This window comes from Cornus florida, unplaced genomic scaffold, assembly GCF_030987335.1.
Source record: "Cornus florida cultivar Cherokee Brave unplaced genomic scaffold, ASM3098733v1 CherokeeBrave_3.0.0_Hap2_Chr08, whole genome shotgun sequence".
NCBI classification, from domain to species: Eukaryota; Viridiplantae; Streptophyta; class Magnoliopsida; order Cornales; family Cornaceae; genus Cornus; species Cornus florida.
Genome location: NW_026775578.1, coordinates 850492 through 864604, shown reverse-complemented (window position 1 = coordinate 864604; position 14113 = coordinate 850492). Strand labels below are relative to the sequence as shown.

At 34.6% G+C, this 14113-nt stretch overlaps 2 protein-coding genes across 2 annotated transcripts; one reads left to right on the top strand and one right to left on the bottom strand.

The window, feature by feature from the left end:
• Positions 1-252: 252 nt before the first annotated feature.
• Positions 253-1268, bottom strand: LOC132268482 (uncharacterized). The gene has a single exon (XM_059769322.1). It carries the CDS (start codon positions 1266-1268, stop codon positions 366-368), a length of 903 nt encoding a protein of 300 aa, XP_059625305.1. The 3' UTR covers positions 253-365.
• Positions 1269-7366: 6098 nt separating this feature from the next.
• On the top strand, positions 7367-8682 carry LOC132268765 (glycine-rich cell wall structural protein 1-like). Its single transcript, XM_059769599.1, has one exon. The coding sequence runs from the start codon at positions 7494-7496 to the stop codon at positions 8448-8450; it is 957 nt and encodes a 318-aa protein (XP_059625582.1). The 5' UTR covers positions 7367-7493; the 3' UTR covers positions 8451-8682.
• Positions 8683-14113: the final 5431 nt, after the last annotated feature.

Below are 14113 nucleotides of genomic sequence, written 5' to 3'. Positions count from 1 at the left end.
TTTATGTTCAATTCTTGTTAATTTGATGTCAATGTTGTTGACCTTTTTTTTCTTATTTGATATTGGTATGTTGTTTTCTTAACATTTAAACGTCTTCCATATAAATTATCTAATTGTGAAGGATTGGCTATGGTTTAAGATTGCGTGATGGTTTATCTAAGAATTAATACCATTTAATAATGAGATGAATATAATAGCGGGTTATAACTTGGAGTAACTAGATTGCAATATAAAGAAGAAGAAAAAAAAAAAGAAGGAAAACAATATTGATTGGATATAATATTTTCACCAGGGAAAAAATAAAAAGAAAAGTAAAAGTCAAATGAAGAGAAAAGGTCAAATTAAAGACTACAACAACTCAAGGTTCAGACCTTTTCTTCCATAATATGAAACCAGTGGGACTGGGAGTCGGCCTGTAGAGGAGGAGTCGGCCTTTTCTTACAAAACAAAATGATTCCAAGCCAAATAAGGGCCTTCACAACTCTAACCATACCAATTGTGACAGTAAGGTAATACAACCACCAACCGACAAAGTCGGTGACGCCAACACCCATGGACAGCTCTCTCTTGACCTCAGCAACAACAACCAGAGACTCGACCTCATCTCTCAATCTCCACCACCACAAGCTACCAAAGCTAGCAGCCATGGCCATCCTTTCTAACCACCCGACCTCTAATTCCCTGGCGAACCCATAAACTGTGTCGTCAACCACGGGCTTCACAACCAACTGGGACCAATGAAGCATGGTCTCGTGTAACCCGAGAAAGAAAACAATTCTACTTACCAAATTTCTCTCATGACCCACCTGTACCAGTCCTCCTGTATAACCATCAATTCCAGCGGCTATGCTTCCTTCTATGCCCAAACCCACACAAACTTGTAACGTGCAAAGCAAAATCCATGCAGTGTACAGACGAGGTGGTCGCACTGTAGGTGTTGAAGACGACGACCACGATGACTCCTCATAATTAATTATAAAAAGCGTAATCCGACAGGTCAAGCCATGAATGAGAGTGGCAACACAAACAAGGGAAACCAGAACATGTAGAATAGTTGGATTTGTGTAGAGGAAAAGAGAGAATAAGAGAGAGAGGGGTTGTGGTGTAGTTTGAGAAGTAGTGAAAGTTAAGAGATATTGGGCAGTAGAGAGCCTGGCTAGAAGCAGAAATGAGAGGGGGAGGAGGAGACTGAGGAGGGTGATTGTGAGGAGGTGAAATGGTTGTAACAAGTTCCCACAACTAACCACCTGCTTCTTCCCACTCATCATCTTGCCAAATATTCCAACCTCCCAATTAACACAAAAACAACAACAACTCTTGAAAATTATTGAATTTGTTTGCAGAGCAAAAAAGAAGATAATATGAGGGCTATATATATATGCTATATATCAATTATATAACATCTGACCGGGAAAGAGTGGAATATAAATTGTGGTTGCCACGACCACGCAGTTGACATAGGAAATGGTCTCAATCCAAGCCCTCGTCATTTTCTATTTAATTACCTACCGATTGGGGAGACTATCTAATATTTTTCATTAATTAAACTATTAGATCCATTAAGGAGTATATGTTTTTTTGGGGGTTAAGTATTAATTTAATTTAATTTAATTTATAGTTGTTGTTATTGTTTGAGTGGCAAATAAAAAAAATATTTATTATGAAGGATAGTTGTTTATAAGCTGCAGGACGGCTATTTTGTGGCATATGTACAACAACAGATGGCAGGTCCATAGAAACTGATGTCTCCTGTCAACAAAACCATTTGGGACATGCGTGCTGCTGCAATGCACTGGGACCAATACATGTAAGGGAAGAAATTAAGCATAACAACTGCTCATCAAAAAGTTATATTTTTTATTGAATGATTTATATATAACTATGTAATTAAATTTCAAACCATCAAACATTAGTTCTGGGTCTGAGATAAGTCATTTTAAATTGAATTATTTATATATAACTATGAATCCTATAATTTATTTCTTTCAAGAAAAAAGAGAGAGAGAAAGAGTAAGAGAGGTGATTAGCCTGTTAAGTTAGGTGAGCTTATAGTTTACCGAGAAAATGAATACACGGTAATTGACTAAGAAAGCTGCTTATATATTACTATTAGAAACACGCGGCTATACACACACGCACACACACACACATATATATATTTATACACATATGTAAGTGAACATGATTATCCACAAAAAAGTACTGTATATCATAGTAATGAATGATGATAGTTGAAATGGTCTTATCATATCTGCTCTCTGTTCTTTCACATTGTGCCCTGTCAAGGTTGCCATTTTTTATTTTATTTTTTGAAAAGTAGGAAATGAGAGACTATTCTTTTTGTTTGATCTTGAAATGGTTGAGACTCTGCTTCAATTTTAATATAACATTTCTACAGGATTAGTGTGGATTGTAAAATGTTTTATTTTGAAATATATTTTCAATGTAAAATATTTTAGATAAAATAATGATTTCCTTCTTTTTTTATATCATAAAAATAATTTAATTCTTAAAAATAAGTCGTGCAAGCATACATATGAAATAGAATATAAATATTTTATTTAGTATATCTCAACATTACTTTATAGTTTATATTTATAATCAAGGTGCAAGTGTATCATTTTAGGGACTTCAACTCAGACCTTTCACGTTGAAAGATGAGGAAGTACCAATCACACTGCAATGCCTTTGGTGGCACACATGTATATTTTTATTTCAAGGGTGCTTATGTATATTTAAAGTGGCCATTGCATTGTGAAAATCAAAATTTCATACAATTATAATTTGCGTAGATTAGATTTGAACGACGGCGATGACAATGAAATTTCTGCAACGAGCCCGCAGGTAGTGGACGGATGGTAACAGCGGCATGAAGTATTCTTACTGGCAAGCATAGAGTCCGACAAAGACAGCAACTATAAGAGCCGAACAACCCGAACTACCGGTAGCCAAGGATGAATCACACCGGCGTTTCTGTTCTAACCGGCAATGCAAGGAGAGTGACAAGGCAAACAACAGACTTAGTCTACGTCAAGAATTGGGTCTGGTCTACTCAGCCGTTTCTTTGGTCCCACCAATTTAGATTTTAAGTCTTAAAAATAGACTTCACTTGAAGACCGTTCAAGAGTCCGCTTTTTCGGACCGCCTGAGAGCCTCTCCATATATATATATATATATATATATATATATATATTCTGAATGGTATGGTAATTGTATTCAAAAGACTGATCAATAGAGTACACTGAAAAGAAGAGGGCATACCCACACCAAGACACAGAAGAGTACATCCATTTCCAGTAAGAAGGAAATAGACAAAACCACGCAATACAAGTAAGAAAACTAAAACAAGGCTGCATGAACAGAAGCAGCATTTGCATCAGGCACATTAAACCATATAGACCTAGCCGACACTGTAGGAGAGGACTCTAATGACTGGTGAAGTCTTTAATTCCTCTCCTGCCAAATACCCCAAATAATTGCAGCAAACAACTGCCTTGGCAAAGGAGAGTGAACATTGTTGAAACTAGCTTGCAAACTGAAAAAGGACACCTCTATTATTGTTGAATTGAAGCAAGTTCCAATGAAGAAGTTGCCCAAACCATCTCCAGGCCTCAGAAGCAAAACAACATTCAAAAAACAAGTGATCAACCTCATCAGAGGTATACATGCAAATCAAACAGAGATGTCAAATGGAAACCTCTTCTCTGCAAATTGCTGCTATATATAAGCGAGAATTATATCCAACTTAACCAAGCAAGTAGTAACTGAACAACGAGGCCAACCCCCACTCCAGCACACAGCTGCCCAAGAAACAGTAGGACATTGAGTCCTACTTGTCATCCAAACCCTCTTAAAGCTGAATTTTGCCCTATCCCAGAGCCAACTATCATTTCTAGCAGAAATTGGGATACCCTGCAGAAAGTTTTTTAGAGGATGAAGTTCTGCAGAATTCAGCACGGTCCAATTCCAATCTCCACGAACCATAAGGGTGTGTTCAATAATTGCATGGAATTTGAGCTTTGGAATTGGTGAAATTTCATAAAAACAACTAAGAAAATTGAACCAAAATTTTGTCAAATATCACCGACTTCAATTCCATGTATATGTATATATATTTGTGAAAATTTATTACAAATTGTAAAGTTTTAAAAATTAAATGTATATTATAGAATCTTTCACGCCGTCATGTGTGTGAGAGTACAAATTATAATCAACAGGCCAGTGGTCTAGCGGTATTAGCCTCTTACTTCTCAAAGGGAGGTCAGAAGTTCAAGTCTTAATAGAGATATGTGTGTGTGAGTACCAATTAGGAAAAAATATATATATATTATATAATCGATCTTTGATTAATTTTTTAATTATATATTTAATGAAAAATGATAAATATATTAAATTTTAATTGAGAATAATTTTTTTTTTTTTATAATTACAAAAAGAACTGAGATTTTCATCGCATATAATAATCCATTAATCTGACAATTGTGAGGACATATATATATATTTTTGGGATATTTTTTAATCTTTATTTGACCAGTAAATACATATATTAGAACTTTTTAACTAATGAGTGACATTAAGTCTTAAGAAATGTATAACTCTCAACTAAGAGACAGATAAGACACTGTTAGGAGAAATATATAGAGATAATTTTTTTTTTTGTAAAGTTGAGAGAAAAATCCTTAAAAGTGGGTTAAATGTGCACATAACACTCTAATGCTATGAGGTTATTAGCATACAAACCCCTTGGTCATTTTCGAAAGAGTAAAAAGGTAAAACGAGCATTATAACATTATTTTATGTCAAATTTTGTTTGAAAGGTATTTCAACATAATTTAAAAAAAAAAATAAAAGAGACATTAACATACATCTTCAAATACGGGTGAAAGTATTACGCGGAGTGTGTGTATATATATATATATATATATATATATATATATATTATAGGGATGTTTTCTCCACTTAATCCATAAAGAAAAACAATTTTAGCATATTATTTTAAAAACAATACGTGCCTACTCACCGGTGAGTAGGAACCACAGACTTACTATTGATGTGGCGCAAAAATAAAGTAACAAATGTCCTAAAATATTTGAGAAGCTATTCGGATTAGACCCAATTAAATCCTAACCTAATTCTCTCACGCTGTTCTTATGTCAAGAGCCCTAATATGATCCTCCCTCAGTCATTCAACACCACCCCACTTACAATAATTCTTCAAAAATCAATTAGTGATGTTCCAACAATATATAAAACATTATTATCCAACCAAAAAAAATGGTCTATGATAAGAATAATACTACTAGAGATGTTTTCGATTTGCTAGGATACTGATTGTCCTAATGTTCCATGGGTCACCAACTATAAGCATCTATGGTGATGGAGAAAAACAGAGCAACAGGTGTGTGTGAGAGAGAAAGTCAGATTAGGGCTATAAAGATTAAAGAAAGAGAGGATTAGATTAGGATTGACCGATAATCTCTCAAATCTTTTATTTCTTGTTATTTTATATTGTAAGACATTTGTCATTTTATTTTTGCGCCAAATCAATGGTGAACATGTTGTTCCTACTCACCAATGAATAGACAAATATTGTCCTTACTTTAATAGTAATTGGTTTGGATGTTGGCTTGTGAGAGCGTGAACCAAACCAAAACTTCCTAATTTGATAGGTGGGTATTTACCCCCACCATATTGAATTTGGTAATTAAAGATGACATATCCATTTATTATTGGTTCACATCATACTAACTGTTGGTGTGGACCAATAATAAATGGATATAATCTATTTTAATTACCAAATCATGAATGGCTATCAAATCACCATCTCTAATTTGGTAGGTGGGTATCTACCTCCACCATATTGAATTTGGTAATTAAAGATGACATATCCATTTATTATTGGTTCACATTAACAGTAAGTATAGTGTAAATCCGCACTAGTGAATACTAAGTCATCACTATATCTACACCACACTGACCATTGATGTGGACTAATAATAAATGAATATATTCTATTTTAATTACCGATGGTGATCAAATCATCATCTCTGATTTGGCAAGAGGGTATCTATCCACCATATTGAATTTGGTAATTAAAAATACCATAATCACTGTTGATGTGAACTAATAATAAATTGATACATTTTATTTTTAATTACTGGTAAGCCTGTATGCCTAATCTATGTAGAGTAGGTGCTCTATTCAACAATACAGGATGCTCTTGCATAACTTTCTAAAGTTGAGCAAGAGCTAAAGTAACGCCTAATAATACTGTTATTATACTTATCAAAGATATTAGATTCAGTATGTAAAAACTCTCTACCCAACCATATTAAATTTGGTAATTAAAGATGACATATTATTGGTTTATATCAACGGTGAGTATGGTGTAAATCCTCGCTAGTGAAGATCTAAGTATTGTTTTTTGAATAGGGTGGACTGGTGGTGATTTTGGGCTAGCATGACCTGATATTGGGCTTAGCACCCCAGTGAATTCAGAATGAGCCCACGTAATTTAATCAGTCCACTTCAAGACCACGTCGCTCACACGTTTATGGTTTTGGCCCATGCAGCCATACGGGCCTAAGAACAACTACCCATGTGTTCTCTCATTACTTTCTTTCAATTTCTTTTCATGATTATATATATATATATATATATATAAATATATAGATTGGATTTGGTTAAAGAAGTCGAGAATCGACAAGCCTACCACAATGGGGGCCCTACTCTGACCGGACAAGAATGCCAACTTGCATACCATTAAAATGAAGCCCATTAACGCGGATTGGTTGGGTCTCCATTGGGTCATTCAAAAGTCAAAACTGTGGATCCATCTATCTAATCGGTTCCGAAAATAATAGAACTATTGCAACCGGTCCAGTGCGCACCCAAAAATATATACATATATATACATTTATTTATTTTGGTTGAAATCACACAGCTCCTAAATAAACTCAAGCTTGATCTCGATCATAACTAGAGGAGGCCAGGAGGGATTAATTAAAATAAATCCCAATTAAACCAATGAATTAAAATGGAATAGATGTACAGTTTATAAGAGAGGCACCCAAGCATAAAAATGGAATTATTTTATCATGCACTGAGGATGGGCAATATATATGGTTATGAAACATTACCATTGCATTATGTGATCTAGTGTCGGTAGCTAGCTCGATCAGTTGATCAACTTCAATTGATCTACTGCAATAGTATATATATAGAGAGAGAGACTGCATGTTTGACTATGAATTTGTCATTTAATGTTCCCGCCATATCCCCAACGGTTCCAATTACCGAACGCGTCCCGGCCATAACCACGCTGGTACGCATTAATGGGGGTGCATAGTGGAGCATTTAAAGTAAAATTTAGCTTGTGTGACTGGTAGTAGAGGGTTATATAATGAGGCTTTCCGGATGCATATATTGAAGCAAGCTCAAGTGAGTTTTTATCCGGCCGGAGATCATTGAACAACCCTTAATCATTAGTAGCCATGGGAATGGGTGGTGGTGTCACTCAAAAATGGCTTTGTGTGATTTTTCTTCTTTTCAGCATTGTCTTCCATTTGAGTGCAGTCGCTCTTGGGGAAGATAACAAGGTAGAGAAAGAGAGATTTGGTCGTGATGATGGTTGTCGATTTGGAGGTCGACGAGGCTGTGGTGGTGGTGGCCGTTTTGGTGGTGGTAGGGGTCGTGGTGGAGGAGCTGGAGGAGGAGGAGGGTTTGGTGGTGGCGGAGGTGGAGGTGTTGGTGGTGGTTCTGGTAGTGGTGGAGGATTTGGAGCTGGAGGTGGTGTAGGTGGGGGCGCTGGTGGAGGAGGAGGTATTGGCGGCGGCGGTGGTGGGGGTAGTGGTGGTGGTGGGGGTGTTGGAGGTGGATCAGGTCACGGTGGTGGGTTTGGAGCAGGTGGAGGAGTAGGTGGTGGTGTAGGAGGAGGTGCTGGAGGAGGTGGTGGTGCTGGAGGTGGTGGAGGCGGTGGTGGCGGTGCTGGGGGTGGCTCGGGTCATGGTGGAGGATTTGGTGCTGGAGGTGGTGTTGGTGGTGGTGGAGTAGGTGCTGGTGGAGGTGGTGGTGGAGGAGGAGGAGGAGGAGGAGGAGGAGGCGGCGGTGGTGGAGTAGGAGGAGGATCAGGCCATGGTGGTGGATTTGGTGCAGGTGGTGGCGTTGGAGGTGGAGCTGGTGGGGGTGTTGGAGGTGGAGGAGGATTTGGAGGAGGTGGTGGTGGGGGTGTAGGAGGGGGATCAGGTCATGGGAGTGGGTTTGGTGGAGGTGCAGGAGGTGGTGTTGGCGGTGGTCATGGAGCTGGTGGTGGTTTAGGTGGAGGAGGTGGTCATGGAGCCGGGGGTGGTGGAGGATTTGGAATTGGAATTGGCATTGGCGTAGGAGTTGGTGCTGGTGCTGGCCATGGATCCGGTAGTGGTTCTGGCGGAGGCAGTGGTGGTGGACATTAAGGCAGCTTAGTCCTAAACAAGCAAGCCATTTAGTCCTACTACATATATATATATATATATTTGCAAGAGTTGTTAATTAAGTTGTATTGCCAAAAAAAAAGGGCGGGTTTTGTTTGCCACTTTATAAACTGTGAAACAACGTTGTAACGAAATTTGGCGATTGAAGTTTGAACTACTTTACAATTGAAAGTTGCTACTTTGTAACCTAATAAAAGAATTTAGTATTTGTTAATGCATGAGATGACAGTAATCGTACATTAATTATATAATAATAATAATAATTAATAGCCTCTTGTTTTCCACTTTATAAGTCTGCTGGATGAATGTATATATGTATGTATATATATAATTAAATACCGTCCACCACATAACATTAGTATGATATAATCCCAAGCTCTTCTTCTACCTCTAGTTCTGAAAGAGACTTCTGCGGATTCAACTTACTCAAGTTGGAAATTTATGCCTTGCAATACTTGGATAATTATGTGTATTACTCCACACACACACACACACAGCAATATATAACCAAAGAATCATATAAATAGAATGACGGCAGGAATATTGAATATAATGGTAATTGCTAAGACTTTAAGCATGCATATCATTTTATATTGACGTACCTTTACATTCTGTTCAGTTAGATATGTATATCGTGAAACAACCGAAGTATTAAAATGCTATAATATTTTAAAATCATTAGTTGAGTAATGTCGGAAGATTTTTCTGACTTGCAACCGTTGTTTTTATGTTAAGCGGAAAAAATAATAATAATAATAATAAAATAAAAACCTTACTAAGATATATATATTTTTTATTTGAAAGAGGATTGGATTATCGGACACTAATTTAGGAGTTATGAGAAGTAAAACCCAAAGCTCTTAATTTTGTGCTGATTAGGTCCACTTAATTACAACTAGAAATCAAGACAATGGTACATGCCCAATGGGCAATGTCATCTTCTAGCTAATCATGAATACATACTGGGCCTAGCTATCAATGCTCTGCTCAGTGTCCAACAACCCATGTCATCTTCTAATTAAATTTTTACAAGAGTACTCGACTCTACATTAATTTTTCTTTGCACCCGCAGCATTCATGTTGAATCACTACTGTATCTATCAGCTTATATAGATATATATGGGCCTTACATTACATTGCATATATGAATACATACATCCAGCTGTACGCAGTAGTTATTAGGATTAATTACATTAACACCCCTTTCCGTCATTAACACCATTAAAAATGTACAAAAAAAAAATAACTTTACCCTCAATTTTTGAATTTCATTTATTTCAAAATATCATATAACTTGAATAACCAATTTACCCTCGTTATTACACCTGTCAACTGCACTCGCCCTCTCTTTCTCCCTCTCTTGACAATCTGCTCAAGCAGGCTGCTAGATGCCTTGCCTTTCACATTTCCCTTTACCATTTTTCCCTTCTCTCTCTCTTCTAAAATACAAGGTTTCATTTATATACATTTACAAATGTAATAGACTCATAGTAGGCTAATTCACGAATCAAAGATATATATTTTCAAGAAAAATTCTTACCACCCACGGTCCATCTTCTTCTTTTGATGCCTTCACTTCCTCATAAAATGGGTTTCTTACTAACCAAAAAAAAAAAGAAAAAAAAGAACGGGTATCTATATACTCAATATATATCATCATATTTACATAGTTCCTTAATTAACTGATGAAATTGATATCACTCATGAGCATGGCTCGGATATATAATACATTACTAATTCAATTTACTTTACTTTGTTCTTTTTTTTGGTACGTATAATTTAATTTGCTTTACTTTGTTCTGTTTTTCCCATATAAAATGAGATTTCTTGCTTGATTTAATTTAGATTTGTTAGTTCTTACTTGAATATTTTCAAAGCGAATAATTTTTAATTAGCTATTCATACTAAATATAATTAAGTGGATGGCTCCACTTCATTATTTATTGCATAATTGACCAATTAAAAGTATAGGTTTAAGCAATTCACTGCATCTATTCGGTGCAAGAATCATTTTCCTATTTTCAAATAAAATGAGTTTTTTTTTGTTATCTGTGGATAATGTGGTATTCAAACATGAAATGCATCAAATAATGTTAACATTAAATAATTTATATATATATATATATATATATATATATATAAATGTTTATTTAAATATATATGTTAAGAATTTTTTAATTATAATATTCAACTTCATGTTTTTAAATTTAATTATAGATTTAAATTCAAATTTATTCATTTACATAAATAATAAGATTAACATTAAATAAAAATGCATGTGAATATTAAATATATTTAAAAATTAAATAAATTATATATAAATTTTATGTATTATATATATATGTATAATATTAGAAAAAGTTTCCCAAATTAAATATATTATGTATTACGTTGAAACATGTAACTTTCTGTTCTGGTGCTTAATATATTATGTATTACAATGAAGCATGTAGTTGCAAAAATATGAAATGTGCATAATGTGACGCAGTATCATATATGGAGCAATGAAGTGCAGAAATATTATTTTTATCAAACAACACTTCACTCAGTCAAACCAAAGTCAGAGGGATAATAATATCTTTTTACATGTAAAAGACTAAAAATGGTCTGACACATCTGAAAAGTAACTTTTAGAGTGTGAGTGAAAAATTGACTAAATATTTGTAATATTAGTAATAGTTATTTTTAAAAAATATTTCAGTATGATATTTGACAAACATAAAATAATGTCAGTATAATTTACCCTAGTTATAATATGAAAGAATGACAAAATACATTAACTCAAGAACTACATTTTAAAGCTAGCATTCAAAAATCACAAGTTTCTTACTCAATTCTCTCCACTCTCCTAATAATTAATTTCCACCGGTGAGAACAACATACACATAAAACCCGCAGTCACATATTGATCGAGGCTTTAGTAAGATTACTTTCACATATTCGGATTTCTATATTACTTTTTTTTTTTTTCTTTTTTTTTTCCCCCTAGTTTGGATTTTTATATTCACATACTCACTTCATGTGAATCCTTCTCAATATATAGGGTTAATTTCACTCAAACTGCATGAGGTTAGGTCATATTTTGAGAGCTTTCTAATATATTCTTTAAAAAAGAATTATAAGATTAGGTTAAAAATTCGAATATTATCTGTAAGCACAACTAGTCACGATACCAATAAATATCTAGTTTAATAGTATCGCGTTATAATAAGGGTCATTTGTCTCACATAGGATCCGGATGAAAAAATGATTAGGTATAAATGAGTGGGTATGCAATACTATCCAATAACTTGAGCTTTTGGATAAATGGACAAGCGCTCACCTGTTATAGTTGATATCAAAGTCCAACCCAGTCCTTGATCTGATGCTATGCCAAGCGCCTAGTCCGAAAGCCGTCCAGGTGACTCACCCGGGTAGGCCGGATGACCCAACTGCAACGAGAGTGTTACGAGTTTAGATGGGAGAAAATGTAACAAGGATCATTTGTCCCACATCGGATCCAGATGGGAAAGTGATTGGGCATAAATGGGTGGGTATATATACAACACTACCCAACAAATTGAACTTTTGATTAAATAAGCAAACACCCGCCTGTGTAACAGGGTTTGAGCTGGGATATGGACAAAAAGATACATGGTAGTAAAATATATGTTTTTCTTGTCATAAATTAAAAAAATGCTTTCCACAAAAGTTGAAATCTTTTTCTCTCCCCACCCAAATAAAGCAATAATGTATCCTATCTCCACGTCCTCTCGTGGAACGTCTCTGAAATTGCAAAAATATTTCATTTTCGACCAACCATCGACATTACTTTCTGAACAGGCAATACAAAGAAAAGAACTAGACAATATAATGAATTCCGATATTCCCTAAAACATAATCAAGAATACGCAATGATTAAATGTGTTTAATATTAATTATCATGTCTTCTTGTTTCTCATGTTTTTAATTTTTTTTATTTTTATATAGTGGTTTTTCAGATGACAGAGAAGAAAAAAAATTCGGTTAGTGTCTCTCTCTGAAAAAAGAATTTTGTATATATATATATATATATATATATATATATATGTATGACGAAGAAAATGAGAAACTAAAAGAGTATTTTAAGCTAAAAAAAAATATTACATTTAATCTGTGAGTTAAAATCGGTCGGTATAAAAGGGTCGTCAAATGCAATTAGTCAGTTAAATACATTAATCTGGATGCATTAAATGACATGGCTCACCTACCAAATGAATAAACAAATAATTAAATTATGTTGGGGATGCTAAACAAATCCAGCCAATTAGAAAGAAAGGATATACTGACCACGTCCCAAAGTGACTGTGGACCCTGCCCATACTTAAAATATCTTTCATTTTCCAATAAATTATCACTGCTCTGCTCTGGTAGTTCACTGCCTTCGATGTGCCACTAGTTAATTACTTGAGATATATACAGTAAGTATTAGTGTTAATGAATTCTATAATATATATGTCTTTGTGTGACTGGTTTACAATATTATAATTACTCTCAACTTGGTTTTAGTTTCTTGTGATTGTGTGAGGTTCAATTTTATAACTGTTACTCGTTGCGCATGCATGTTGGCATCATTTCATAGACACATTATATATATGATTAGAAAAACGAATTAATTTGATTTTGATAGCTTATATTATAAAGGCTGGGTATCAGAATCAACTTTATTGCACACTAAAATTGGATTAATTTAATCTAATATGAAAAAAGAGATTTACAATTCTAAAAGAAATTGGTATTTTCATCGATCACCGGATTTTCAATTTATGATTTGTGAGAGGCTGTGGTTAAGTGGAAGTTGTTACTTGTAGGTCAAACAAGAAGCTTCAAAATTAATATATCACCATATATAGTTACATCTAAAGTGAAAGAAAATTATGTACACATTTGTCACCCATGACATGTCATACCCACCAAATCCAGTTGTGCGAGAGGGAGAGATGGTGATGACAAATGCCCTTATGGTGTTTGGAAGATTTCAATTGTGTCTGGATTCAGAGATTTTGGATTAAACTAGTTGAAAATTGGCATACGCACCAAAATAGGGCCCTACTCTGCCCACAGCCCCTAGCTAGCTACCATTTCCCACCACCGAAATATCTGTCAGTGTTCCTGTTTGCCTTTATATGAATTATTTTTATATAGTTTTGGACTAAGTATCTAAAATACCTGATATTTACTTTTTGAGTAAATAAGACACACTCCCTCTATCTCTCTCTCTCAAAAACAAGAAAAAGAAAAAGAAAAAGAAGAAAAAAAAGAGTCATTTTTTTATCTATTTCAAAATAATTATCACTTTTATTTTTTAAATAATATATTTTACATATTTTTATATATGTGTTTGGAGTTTAAAATTTTAAATTTACATATTCAAAACTTAGAAGGACAAATTAGTAATTTTATAATAAGACAAGTCATGTCCCACATGTCCCTTTAAAAACTACTACTTCCTAAAAAGGACATCTAAATTGGGACAAAAGGAGTATTTCTTTTATTTTTTGGTCATGGTTCGCCTTATCGCTCGATACGCGACGTATCGACTAACGGTTTTAAGCTAAACAATATTGAGCGCGTAGTCAAGACAAACACAAAACGCAAAGGCACCCTCCCGTGGAAGCAATCGATCG

Coding starts and splice junctions, on each gene's coding strand:
- LOC132268482 (XM_059769322.1), bottom strand. CDS start 1,268: ATGATGAGTGGGAAGAAGCAGGTGGTTAGTTGTGGGAACTTGTTACAA.
- LOC132268765 (XM_059769599.1), top strand. CDS start 7,494: ATGGGAATGGGTGGTGGTGTCACTCAAAAATGGCTTTGTGTGATTTTT.